At 36.2% G+C, this 14454-nt stretch overlaps 1 protein-coding gene across 5 annotated transcripts in view; it reads right to left on the bottom strand.

The window, feature by feature from the left end:
• OSBPL1A (oxysterol binding protein like 1A) overlaps nt 1–14454 on the bottom strand; it is a 286161-nt gene that overhangs the window by 92488 nt on the left and 179219 nt on the right. For all 5 annotated transcript variants that reach the window (XM_078153459.1, XM_020968688.2, XM_078153458.1 and 2 more), the window contains one exon: nt 13155–13317. In XM_078153459.1, the coding sequence (XP_078009585.1) occupies nt 13155–13317 (163 nt within the window). The remainder of the gene's footprint in view (nt 1–13154; nt 13318–14454) is intronic.

Raw genomic sequence — 14454 nt, 5'->3', positions numbered from 1 at the left:
TAAAATAGCAACTACTTAGGATGACTATAGAGGGGGGAAAAAACCATACATTATTTTAAATTTATTGTAAACTGAAAAGGACAAGCACAGAAAAGACTGTCAAGAGACTGTAATAACAGTCTAGTGAGGAAGTAATTAAATACTGAAACACAATATTGTTGGAAGACAACAAAACAAAAAAGATAAAGAGAAAAGTTTCAAGTAGACACTCTCCAAATAAGGACTGGGTCAAAACTAGTTGCATATAACAGCACAGCTTAGGAAATAACTTAAAGTTACTAATTCCCAAGCAACTAAAACTACCATGCTAGATGAATACAGAGAAACATAGAAAGATCTATATGATGTGATGCAGAGTAAAATAAGCAGAGACAAGAAAAAAAAAACATATGCAGTAATTACAATAATGTAAATGAAAAGAATGAACACCCAAAAATCAAAAGTGATATAACAAAATTATAAAGATCAAACAAAACTTCAAGGAAGAGGGATGAGAAGACACCCCTAACCTACCCCCTTCCCTGGAGATGGGAGGTTAACAGCTGTTATACATTGAAAAAGTCTGAAAATATGTGCAATGAATGTATCCATCAGTTGTACTGACTTTCCCCTTCCCCTAAAAAAAAATATTATTTGTCATATGGAATGGTTCCTTGGGAGGCGGAGGGGTGAAAAGATACTTGAAATAACTATGGCAGTGAATGAAATAAAAAATATTAAAAAAACTTTAAAATAACTAGCACATGCTTTTCTACGGCTAAAAAAAAGTTACAAAATATATATGATAATTCCAACGAAATACATAAAGATCTTCAGCACTCAGTCTATACATATGATAGTTTCCCACACGTTCCATTTTGGACTACTAAATTCAGGATTTGCAATCTGTTCTGTTAAAATTCTTGGCCCATAAAGTTTTTCATGAAGTATACAGATAAATTCATTACACTAGAGAGCAATTCTAGATTGTACTAACAAGTAGTTAGTCAACAAGCATTTATTATGCTTGTCTGACACCATGCCAAACACTAAGAGACACAAAGGCAAAAAACAGTTCCTACTATCAAAGATGATCCATTCTAATGAGGAAGACAATATGTAAATAACTAGGTACCTACAGAACACATCTAGAGTTAAGAAGTGAAGGCACTAATGGTTATGGACACAGGGAAATGTTTCCTATAGAAGGTGGGATTTTAGTTGAGTCTTGAAGGAAGCTAGGAAAACTAAGAGACAGAGGTTCATGGCCAAAGCACTCCAGCCTAGAAGACAACCAGTGTGAAAAACAGAGAGATGAAAGAAGGGTCACGATGAGGAACAGTTGGAGTGCAGTATGAGAAAGGGGGGAAGTCTAAGAAAAGGGCCAGGCTATGCAGAGCTTAAACGCCAAATAGGAGTTTATTCTGGAGACTAGAGGTAATTGAGAACCACTGGAAAGCATGGTTCAGGAAGGTGGCTTTCTCTAGAACACTTAGTCAACAGAGAGGTCTAAGCAGAGGAGTAACATGATCAGACCCACATACTAAAGGGACAATTTGGGAGCTATACGAGGGATGGAACGATAAAGCATAAACACATGAAAAAGTTAGATACCAATGAAGCAGCAAGATACTACAATAGTAGAAGAGGTGCCACAAGACACTGCATTTATAAAATGATAGATCTAGCACTAGAATGGATGCAGAGGTTATCTAATCCAAAACTCTCATTTTAGAGATAAAAAGTTCAGACCCAGAGAGGTTAAGTCATTCATCAAAGCTCACGTAGGTAGGAGTTCTTAACCTTTCTTGTGTTAGGGCCTTTTGGCAGTCTGGAAAAGCCTGTGGATCTCTTCTCAGAATAATGATTTTTAAGTATACACAATAAAATATATAAGAATAAAAAAGAAAAGTTGTACTGAAATAACAATCAATGTTTAAAAAAAATTAATGTATCACAGACTAAGAAACCCTGATGTAGAGGAAGATGTCTAGCAGGATGTTCAAAGCTCTGTCCTTGGTCCTGTTTTGCTCAATACATTTATCAATGACCAAAAGACAAAGGTGACATACTTATCATGATTTTCAGATTTAAATCTAGGGAGGATAATACAAAAGATGACAAAGTTATTATGTAAAGAGATACCAAAAAGCCAAACATTTGACTGAATATTTTGAGATGCAATTTACTAGGGATAAAGGGAAAGCTCTAAACTTGGGTATGAAAAATCACCCACTCATCTTGGCAGCAAGTTTCTCTAATAAAGATTTCATATCCAAGATACACAGGGAACTAGTTCAAATTTATAAGAATAACCATTCCCCTACTGATAAAAGGTCAAAACAGTAAAGAAATTCAAGTTATCAATAAACACGAAAAAACACTCCAAATTACTACTAATTAGAAAGATGTCAATTTAAAGCAACTCTTAAGTTCTACTTCATACCCACCAAAACATCAAAAAAGGAAAGTGATAATCTGGGGGGGGGGCTGCTGCAGGGAAACACTGTACTGCCGGTAGAGCTTTGAAACTGATCTAGCATTTCTAGAAAACAATTTAGAATTGTGCCACCAAAGGCCAATTGTGTATACGTATGCTTTGACCCAGAAAAATCATTACTAGGTATATACCCCCAAAGAGATTAAAAAAAAAAAGAGAAAATGGACTTATATTTACAAAAATATTTACAGCAACTTTTTGTAGTAGCAAAGAACTATAAATGAAGGGGATGTTCATCTACTAGGGAAGAGCTAAACAAATTATGGTATGTGAATATAATGGAATATTACTTTAAGAAATGACAAAATGGATGGCTTCAAAGAGACCTAGGAAGACCTACATGAACTGATGCAGAGTGAAATAATAAATAAAGCTAAGAAAACAATTTATATTCTAACAACATAACAAAGAAGCACATCTTTGAAAGATCTGAGAACTCTGATCAATTCAATGATCAACTATGTATCCAGAGGACTGACAAAGCTTACTACTCACCTCTTGACAGAGAACTGATATCCCCAAGAAGAAGAATGAGACACATTTTTGGACAGTGTCAATGTGGGAATTTGTTTTTCAAGTGTATGCAAAGGCTTTGTTTGACTTTTTCTTGCATAATGGATGGTAGGGTGGAGTGGGGAAGGTGAATATTGATAGGGATAAAGAAAGAATGGAAAGGGCAAAAGGAAGGAGGACCATTAAGACTTTTTTTTTTAATGAAAAGAAAAGGAAAGTCAGAAAGAAGCACAGACAAGCAGGACAGCTTTGAAAGCTTCAGGTTGAACTTATACACTTATAAATAAAGGCAAATTATACATAATGGAAAGTTGCAGTTCATGAAATCTTTCTCTATTTTGCTATGTGGAATGAATGCCCATTTTGTTTAGTGTTTTAAGTTCAGAATAATAATAATTTCAAAAAAAATTAACTGTTCCCCTCTTCAGGTTCTGAACCTGATAGAGGCATGTCTAAACAAAAAAAAAATCTGTAAGAAAGATCTGAGGGTTTCAGTGACTGAAAACACAATTAGTCAATAGTGTGATATGCCAGACAAAAAGCTAACCCAATCTTAGGTATGTGTTAATAAAGCCATGCTGTCCAGAATTACAGAGATGACAGTCCTGCAGTACTTTGACCTTGAATACTTATCTTTAATTCTCAGTGTTACAGTTAAAGAACACAACATAGAAGTCTTGTCATTTCTATCTCCAAAGCATCTCTTAGATATGTCCCACTTTCTCTACCCTAATTCAGGTCCTCATAATCTTTCACCTGCATCACTGCAATTGCCTTCTGGTTAGTCACCCCACCTCAATATTCTTCTCCTCCAATCTCTGTTCCACACAATTGTCAAAGTAATTTTCCTAAAGTCCAGGTCTTCTTAATATTCAATAAATTCAATTAATGTCACCCCTTATTTAAACTCCGGTATGTCCTTATACCTCTAGAATAAAATATAAGCTCCTCTGTTTGACATTTAAAGCTCTTCACAATATGGTCCCTTCCTACCCATCCCAGCTATTTGAAACTTCCTTCAAGTATATGACATAAGAATATCTGAGAACTTTTACTGGCTTTCCTAGGCTATACTATTAGATTTTATGGTAAATTATTCATGAACACTTAAACTAAAATAGCACCAAGAGGAAACACTAGGAAGCAAAAAATCATTAACATGTTGCTAAAAATAACAAAAAACCCATTAAGAATGAGCAGATAGTAATAAAAATCATGCATTAAGAATTTCAACATTCAAAAGTCACTAATTTTTCTGTAGCTTGTATGTGTATGCTTATATACAAAGAGGACACGAAGTTTTTGGATTTTAAAATTTTGGGGAGGACAAATTACTAACATAAAATTGTTTTTCAGAAATATCTATTATTACTCATTTTTCTTGTCATACTTTTGCATTTTCCCTTTATAACTCTATAAAAAGAAATTTAGCTTCCCTATGTATTAAGAGTCCTACCGTGAAAAGCTATTATGGCTAAAGGGATGCTCAAACACAATCCCAGAAGAAGAGAATGATTCCAAAACATCTAGAATCGAAGACTCAAAGAAAAGTGTAGGTTAGCCACACATTCAACAAGAATTCCTAGAACAGTGTAAAGCAAGAGTTAACCAAAAAAAAAAAAGTTTAAACTAGATAAATATATGAGAATGGCAGAGGGAAAAAAACTAGAAAAGAAATGAGAACTTTCAACAAAAATTAAAAAGGGATTAATAGTTTAGGACAAAAATCATAAAACATGTCCAATCAACAAACTCTCTGAAAATTTGAATGAAATATACTGAAACCGATGATATTGAAAAAAGACAAAAAAATTAAAACAAAATCAAAAGACTGAAAAAAAAAGATACAAGATATCTCATAGAAAAAAAACTGATCTGGAAAACAGATCAAGAAGAAAAGACTAAAGAATAATTAGAGTACTTGAAAGCTATGAAGACAGAGAGAAAGGCAGAGAGAGAGAGAGAGAGAGAGACAGAGAGAGAGAGAGAGAGAGAGAGAGAGAGAGAGAGAGAGAGAGAGGTTATATTTGAAGAAATCTTAAAGGAAAACTGCCCAAATGGACTGAATTTTGATCAGGAAATCCAAGATAAAGTCACAGTGAGTCCCTTTTTTCCAGCCCAGGGTGGTTTGGGGAGGCAGCCAGAGAAATACGCAGATACTAGAGATGGGGTCTGGGAAGGAGTCCGCTGAGTAAAGCATTCAGCAACTGAAAGAGAGCTAATGATGGACCCTAGAGCAGAAAGCACCAGGGCAGGAAGAGATGCCAGAGGATTCATTAATTTGTTCAGGGTGAAATAACTAGTAACATCTGATAGTTCTGTCACTCAGAGAGCAAAGTAGAAATGGAAATATGTTGGCCACCTCCTGAAAGAAACCTCAACATAAAAACTGCTAGGAATATTACAGATAAAATCCAGAACTCCCAAGTAAAATAAAAAAATGTTTCAAGATGCCAAAAAAAATTTTAAATCAAGTACAAAGGAGTCATAGTCAGAATCACACAAAATTTAATAAACAATGCTATGGAAAGTGTGGAATAGGCTTACAACCAAGAATAATCTAAGCAGCAAAACTGAGAATAATCTTCCAAAAGAAAATAAACTTTTAATGAAATAGAAGAACTCCAAACATTCCTGATGACGCAACCAGAGCTACATAGGATTTTTGAAATTCAAACACAGGAGTCAAGAGAAGTATAAAATGGTAAAAATGAGCATATAATAAGGGATACTATACATAAGGGATTAAATTGGAATAATTAGTTATATTTTTATACAGGAAAGATGATACTTGTGTCCCCTATGAACGTTAAAATTATCAGGGCTCACAGCAAGTTTGAGAATAAATCTGATATATTTTGATAATCTTAAAAGGAGAATGGAAAGGGTGGGGAAAAGGAATACCTTGGGAGAAGAGAGAAAGAAGAGGAAGATTGGGGATAATTAGCTCACAAAATGAGGTGCATCACAAGTCAACACAACAAGAAGGAGAGGGAGAGAATAAGCATTTATATAGCAGCTACATGACAGAAACTGATCCTCACAAAAACCTTGCGAAGTTAAGTGTTATTATTTCTCTACCAATCAAACTACGAAAGGATTACTTTATAGAACTAGGAAAAGGAGAGAAAAAAAAGACCAAAATTCACCTGGAGGATCGTGGTCAAGAATATTAAGGGAATCAATGAAGGAAAAAAATGGGAAGGAAGTTAGCCTAGATGTAACTGATCTCAAACTACACTACAAAGATAATCATCACAATTTGGTACTGGGTAAGAAATAGACAGGTTGATCAGTAGAACAGATCTGGCACATAATATACAGAAACAAATGAACAGAGTAACCTCACACAGTGTTTCATAAACCCCAAGATCCAAGTTACTCAAACAAGAATTTATTATTCAACAAAAACTTCTGGGAAAACTGGGAAGCAGTCTGGTAGAAACTAGGTATAAATAAACAAAACAAAACAAAACATCTCTTACCATATAACAAGACAATCTCCAAATTGGTACATAATTTAGACAGACATAAAAAGTGATATAAACAAATCAGAGGAGGATAGAAGAAATTACCAGTTAGATCTATGGATAAGGGAGGAGTTCACAACCAAATAAGAGATAAAGAGATTCACAGGGGATAAAGTGGACAATTTTGATTACATAAAATTAAAAAGGCTTTGGACAAATAAAATCCTGGCAAAAAAGAGGAAATCAGGGGAAAATCTTTGCAACAAGTTTCTCTGATAAAGCTCTCATTTCTCAGATATATGGAGAACTGATTTAAATTTGTAAGAACAAGAACCACTGCCCAAACTGATAAATGATCAAGAGATATGAATAGACAATTTTCAAAGGAAGAAATCTATGCTATCAATAACCATAAGAAAAAATGCTCTAAATCACTAATAATTAGAGAAATGCAAATTAAAACAACTCTGTGGCAGTACTTTACAAGCATCAGATGGGCAAAACATATTCTAAAAATGACACATGCTGGAGAAACTATGGGAAAACAAATATTTTAATGCACTATTGGTGGAGTTGTGGACCATTCTGGGCATTCTCAAAACAACTTGAAACTATATCCCAAGAGCCCAAAAAGTATATCCTTTGATCGAAGAATACTAAGCATATACCCAAAGGAAAACAAATAAAGAGAAAAAGGACTATATATACAGAAATATTTACAGAATCTCATTTTGTGGTGGCAAAGAATCAGAAACTAAGGAGATATCTACTAATTGGGGAACTGCTGAACAAGTTATAGTTTAAGCACAGAATAGAATACTACTCCGCTATAAGAAACAACGAAAGGATGTTTTCCAAAAAACTTAGGAAGACTTATAGGAATAATGGAAATGAAGTAAGCAGAACCAGGAGAACAATTCATATAATAATAACATTATAAAAACAAACAACTTTGAAAGACTTAGGAACTTTGATCAACATAATGGAAGCAACCACAATCAGAGAACTAATGATGAAGCATGCTATCCACCTTCAGATAAATAGAGGTGATGGACTCAGAGTGCAGACTGAAGCATGTGTGTATGTGTGTATATGTGTGTGTGTGTGTGTGTGTGTGTGTGTGTGTGTGTGTGAGCACACCACCTGCAGATAAAGAGGTGATGGACTCAGAGTGCAGACTGAAGAGTGTGTATGTTTGTGTGTGTGTGTGTGTGTAGCACATATACATAGATATAGATATATATGTGTGTGTGTAGCACATATACATAGATATAGATATATATAAAATAATGCATGTATGAACATGGTTAATGCAGCAATTTGTTTTGCACAACTATGTATTTGTAATGGGTTTTGGTTTTCTTGCTTTCTTAATGGGTGGGTAAGGAAAGCTGGGAGGGAGAGAATTTGGAACTTAAAATTGAATTAAAAAAAAAACACAACAAAACTGCTCAGATTTCTTAGACTAGAGGGCAAAGCACAAATGGAAAGAATCTACTAGTTACCTCTGAAAGAAACCCCCAAAGCAAAACTCCTAAGGATATCACTGTCAAAATGCAAAACATTCAGGTCAAAGAAAAAATATATCAAGCAGCTAGAAAGAAGGAATTCAAAGTACCAGGGACACACAGTCAGGATCACAGATGATTTAGTAGTCTCCACAGTAAAAGTGCAGCGAGTATGGAATGTCATATTCCAGAAGGCTAAGAATATATACCAAGAATAATCTGATCAGGAAAACTGGGTCTAATCATCCAGAAATGATAGCTCTTTCTGAGACAGCAAACAACGGGAATCTGAAATGGGATCCATCAACTGGGGAATGGCTGAACAAATTATGGTATGTAAATGTCATAGAATACTATTGTGCTATAAGAAATGAGGAAAGGGGTAATTTCAAATAAACGTGGGAAGACATGTAGGAACTGATACAGAGTGACGGGAACAGAACAAGATAAAGGCAAACAACTTGAAAGACTTAGGAATGCTGATTAAGGTAATAAGCAACCAAGATTCTAGAGGATTAACGAAGAAATGTGTTACCTCCTGATAGAGAAGTTAAAGACTCAGAGAATACGAGACACATATATACATACATACATACATATATATATGTACAGATAGATAAATATACATACATATGTATGTATATGTATATATATTTTGGATATGGCCCATGCAGAAACTTGCTGCACTTGACTATACATGCTTGTGCAGTTTTGTTTTCCTTCCATTCTCAACTGAGGGGAAGATGTGGAAGGGAGAGAAGGCAGAATTTTAGTGATTGAAGAAAACAGAAGCTAATTTTTAAAAAGAAATACAGTGTTCAGTATGCCCAAAGGACTATAAAATATGCATACCCTTTGACCCAGCAATAGCACTTCTAAGGCTATATCCCAAAGAGATCATACAAACGGGAAAAGGACCCACATGTACAAAAATATTCATAGCAGCTCTTCTGTGGTGGCAAAGAATTGGAAATTGAGGGGATGCCCATCAACTGGGGAATGGCTGAACAAGTTGTGCTATATGAATGTGATGGAATACTACTGTTCCATAAGAAATGATGAGCAGGTAGACTTCAGAAAAATCTGGAAAGACTTGTATGGACTGATGCTGAATGAAGTGAGCAGAACCAGGAGAATGCTGCACACAGTAACAGCCACGCTGTGTGATGACTAGCTTTGATAGACTTAGCCCTTCTCAGCAATGCAAGGATCTCAGACATCTCCAAAAGTCTCATGATAGAAAATGCTATCCACACCCAAAGAAAGAACTATGGAGTTTGAATGCCGATCGAAGCCTATTATCTGCACTTTTCTTCCCCTCTGCTTTGTTTTGTTTCCTCTTTCTTGTAGTTTTTCCTATGATTAATGTGAAAATAAAATATATATATGTAATGTTCAGAATTAAGAAGTATTGACAGTCCTACTGTGTTGTATTCCTGGCTGGACCGCGTCTAAAATTCATTTCTGAGTTGTAGGCAACAGATTTTTTAAAAGATGCTGATAAGCTAGAACTTATCTAGTTCTGGATGGAAAAAGGCCTTAAAACCATGCCACACAAAAATTGGCTGGCAAATCTGAGAGGGTTTGGCATACAGAAAAGAGACTAATAGATACTGTGATTATTCAGTGGATTAGTAGTGCCCTGACTCTTTGTGACTCTGTATGGGTTTTTTTTTTTTGACAAAGATACTGGAGTGGTTTACCATTTCCTTCTTTCAGTGAATTAGGCAAATAGAGGTTAAGTGACTTGCCCAGGGTCACACAGCTAGTGATGTCTAAGGCCAGATTTGAACTCAGTATAATGAAGTAGAAAGGACACACTATACTTATTTGCATTCTTTCTGTAGACAGGGGTCCTGAGTTCAAATCCTGACTGACATGACTGTAGGGAGGTCATTTCATCTCTGTGCACCTCAGTTTCCTATCATGTCACCTGACTCACGAGAACCATTAAAGTGTGAAGGGGACCCCTGAACTTGTTTTCTTGAGGTGCCATATTTTCTAGAAACACTGGACCCAGGGTATGCAGGAGGGAAACGCTCCCCTCCTCACCAAGCTGACATCACTTGCTATTTCTACTCCTAACTGGACTCTCAGTGTGTCCTTGAGAGTCGAACCAGCTACAAGACAGATGCCAGTCAGTTTGTACCAGAGTGATATAGTGTTTGTGTAGCTGGGAGACTGTTGTAAATAAGCAGACCGCAATATCTTCATAATCTAGCAGTTACCAAGGGAAAATTACACAACTTTTGCTATCTTAGTTATGCTCCTCTTCCCTTTCTCTGCCTTTCTCCTCCCCTTCAGGAGAGAAGACTAGTCCTTTTTCCCTCTTCTACCATTCCTTTCCTCCTCCCATGCCACTCCCATTTAGGAGAGGATTGCCCTCTACTTCTCCCATAATACCTCCCCTTTTTTGTTATCCATAAATATTCATGCTTCAGCCTAATGTGGACTCTTGTATTTGGTATAGGGAGTTTTACATGCATGTTCATTTCTCTTATAAGAAATCCAGTTTCTACGTATGTCTTATGGAGTCATTTGGTTAACAAAAGGAAAGTGCTTTATTAACCTTAAAGTACCATATAAATGTGAATTATATCATAGGGGATTCCTGCACAATACAGAAGTCTGAGGTCCCTTCCAACTCTAAAACGTTGTTAACTCTGTGATTCATGCCAAAACACCACTATCAATCAGAATCAATCTCTTACAGCCTTTTATTTTATAATAAATCTACTATAAAAAATTCCAGTGCTTCCCATTTGTTCTAGATAATAAATTTATTGACCTCAAACTTCTTCCCCATTGATATTATTTTCCTCCAGTCATTTTATTCTCCTTTTTACTTCCATTTATTTTGGTAAAAAAAAATGAATTTCTTTTATGAATGAAAATTTCATTTTTGCTCTCCTGTATTTACCTCCTAGGAGTTCAGTCAAAGCCTATGCTGATCCTACTTCATATGCACCAAAATTCACCATTGGGAGGTTCAAACCCTTTGTGAAATTGCCTGGTAACAATGGATCTTGACTGATTCTAAACATGATTAACAAGCTGCTTCTATTCCACCGTTTAAAAATATTCTCCCTTTCAATAGCCCCTAAGGAAAAGCTCCTTTAGGTCTCTGAACAATCAGGTTTGAATATAAATTCCTCAAAGTATATATAACTTATTGTTAACATGTTTTGTGCAGTTTTAATAGCTCTGATAAAAGAATATAGTATATTTTAGTCTACATATTTCAATTCTTGGTTACCACTATTTTTTTTTTAGGCAGTTGGGGTTAAGTGACTTGTCCAGGGTCACACAGCTAGTAAGCGTCAAGTATTTGGTCTGTGGCCAGACTTGAACTCAGATCCTCCTGACTTCAGGGCCAGTGCTCTATCCACTGCGCCACCTAGCTGACCCCTTGGTTGCCACTATTATGCCAGGTACTTAAATGAACAAAATGACAAAGAAAAATGGGTGACAGACTTCTTTGTCAAGTGACCAACAAGATGAAGGACATTTTCTCTGATCCTCATGACTTCTCAAGCCTCTCCAAAACAGAGATTATATGCCAAAGATAAAGCAACTTCATTTATGTCCATGGTCTAGGACACCTGGAATCCAAAAGAAGGTTTTAAAAAAACTGAACTGCTATCTCTCTTGAGCTCCCTCAGCATCCCTCTCCCCACTGCCCACCACACAGTAGCACCATAGCAGCAAAGCAGCAGTAGCTGACCGAAGGACCAGACTAACATGCTTGCAAATAACCCAGCCCCAGACTCCAGAAGACCCCCTCCCTCCTTCCAGTGCCATGAAAGATTCAAGCTTCAAGCTGCAGAAGTTTGCTGGGGCCTTGGTGGACAGCAACTCAGCAGCATTCTGTGTCACAAAACATTTCTTAGGGAGGCAGAGGAACAGAGTGAACAAGGCAAGTCCCGTATCTGGGGCTTGGAATAAAGCTCAATCTCACACTCCAACCCCCTTCCCTGCACCCCATCCTCTTAGAGCTTTAGAGACCCAAATTCCAAACAAGAGGAATTGACCCCGTGGTGCAATAGCACCAAAGTGGTAGTACTCTGAACTGCTAAGCCAAGGACCTAAGGAAGGGGAGGGAGGGGCACTCCTCTAAGCCTAAGAGAAAGAGCCCAGCATCCAGCTCTATTCCGCCCAAAATAAGTTAGGGCAGAGACCCAGGCTACTGAACCATGAATCACCCCGTATGAAGAGGCTGAGGAGTTCTGAGATCTAGCCCCCACAGAAATTATCATTAGAGGACAGAGAGTCAGAAGGTGAGTGATAGAGGAAAACAATGGGGGAAAAGACTGAAATAACAAAAGATCTCATGAAGAAGAAAACTGAAAGACTTTGAACATAATCAGAAAAATCAATAGGCAAAAAATTAACAGCAGAAAGAAATATAGCCTCCAGATCTAATAAACAAGCTTAGTAACCTATCCATAAATACTATAAAGCAAAGGAAAATGATCTAACATTTGATAAGACAAAGGATTGTATGGAATTTGAGAATATGGAAGCACAATACACTGTTTCAGAGTGTTTTAGAAGAGAAATGAGAATTATGAAAGCAGAATTTATGGCTTGCACAGAAACAATAATGGGCAGAAAAAAAAAACCTGGAATCTGTGATGGCAAGTCTCACCATAAAAATAAAAGAGAAAAATTAATTTGAAATATGTGTATAGGGGCAGCTAGGTGACATAGTGGATAGAGCACCGGCCCTGGAGTCAGGAGGACCTGGGTTCAAATCCAGCCTCAGACACTTGACACTTACCAGTTGTGTCACCCCAGGCAACACACTTAACCCAACTGCCTAGCCCCCCCCCAAAAAAGGTGTGTGTATGTGTGTGCACACTTAAATGAAGGATAATCTAGAAGAAGGGGAGTAAAATAGAATAATATTAAAAGAAAATATGCTCTCTATCCAAGCAAAACATACTGATCCTGAAGACAGGATGAAGAGACAATCCAAAGTCTCTCAGAACAACATGACAAGTCAAAAGGAAAATGCGTGAGTTTAGGAGTGCTAACCAATGAGTTTTTACCTTTTGCATTACCATAAGATGACACTGATATTGATACCTACCTTTGAGAATAGTTAGGTGATAAAATAGTGGTAGTTTTCTTAAGAAAAAACATCACATATGAATCATAAAGTATGAAGAATTCTGTACTTACCTGAAAGAGCATCATAAAACTCTTCTTCACTAAGGATGCTGACAGGTGGTGATCCTTTAACCAGAGACTGCTCTAATTCATGATGTTCTGTTGCCAGAGTCTCTAATGCTTCTGATAAGATTTTGTTTTTCTCTTGCTCCTGTTCTAATTTAAAATTCCTCACCTAGAAGTGAACAGGCACATAAATAAAAATTAACTTGATGCCAATCTACCTAGATAGCTATTCCTAATTGGTCTTTGGTCCAGTTCAATTATAATAAAAGAAGTTAAATAATCATGCTATATATTCATGGATGAAATGAACAAAATTATTACAGCAATTTGGTTCTTCCTATGACAGTCTTTCTCACAACAGTTCTGCCTAATAAAAACAGACCAAGAACTAGAAAAACTAAAATGCAACTGCAAGCAATCAGCATTCTATCATTAAAATCCAGTAATTTATTGGTTCTGAAAGTTGAATAAAGCACAGGGAACACCATTCTTTTAAATGACTAAATAATGGAATAATCCAGTCCCACCCCCCACATTTTGACTACATTGATGAGAACTACTATCATATATGTGTATGGAGTAAGATATATTTCATTAAAATGGGTTCAACTTTTCAAAAAAATTAAAATAATTCCTTATAGCAGAATTCTACAGATTAACACATTAAAAGACTTTTTTTTTTTAAATTTTTTGTTAGAAGGGATGAATCTCTGTGGAGGACAGGAGGGAGAGAGATGTCTGGAAATGAAGATAATATAAAAACAAAATGTAGCAATAACATTTTTAAGAAATAAAAGGGCCAGATATTACAGGTTACAGCAAATGAAGGGAAAACAAGTTACTGGTGAATGACATTGCATATTAAACACTTATTGTAACTATCCTTACAATATACTCTGATTTGGTGAAACAAGAAAGTATCAAAGTTAAAAGATCTTTAGTTGGATCCTTATTACTACTCAACCTCTAATTCCCATAGGACAAAACACAGTAGGCATGCTTGTCATACAGTCATCCTGGATCAATCTCAGACACCAGGCCATATTTCTAAGGACTAACATTTCTGAAATTTGGCTGGAATTTAGTCAAACTTAGAAAAATAGCATGTCACATGTCAGAAATTGGATCTGTCATAGGTAGATCCACCGATGCCAGAACTCTAGGGACACTTTGTATTAAAGCCACAAATACTCAACAATCTCCTTTTGCTGGGTCTAGGGTGCTGTGTAACTGGTCTCAAATTATTCCCATTCGAATGGCAGTCCCCAGTTTATTTTACTCCCTAACTTGTCTTTCATATTACCTT

The sequence above is a fragment of the Phascolarctos cinereus genome, unplaced genomic scaffold (assembly GCF_003287225.1).
Source record: "Phascolarctos cinereus isolate Bilbo 61053 unplaced genomic scaffold, phaCin_HiC Scaffold_4;HRSCAF=312, whole genome shotgun sequence".
NCBI classification, from domain to species: Eukaryota; Metazoa; Chordata; class Mammalia; order Diprotodontia; family Phascolarctidae; genus Phascolarctos; species Phascolarctos cinereus.
The sequence above is the reverse complement of the archived record's forward strand: the minus strand, read 5'-3'. Positions and strand labels throughout refer to the sequence as shown.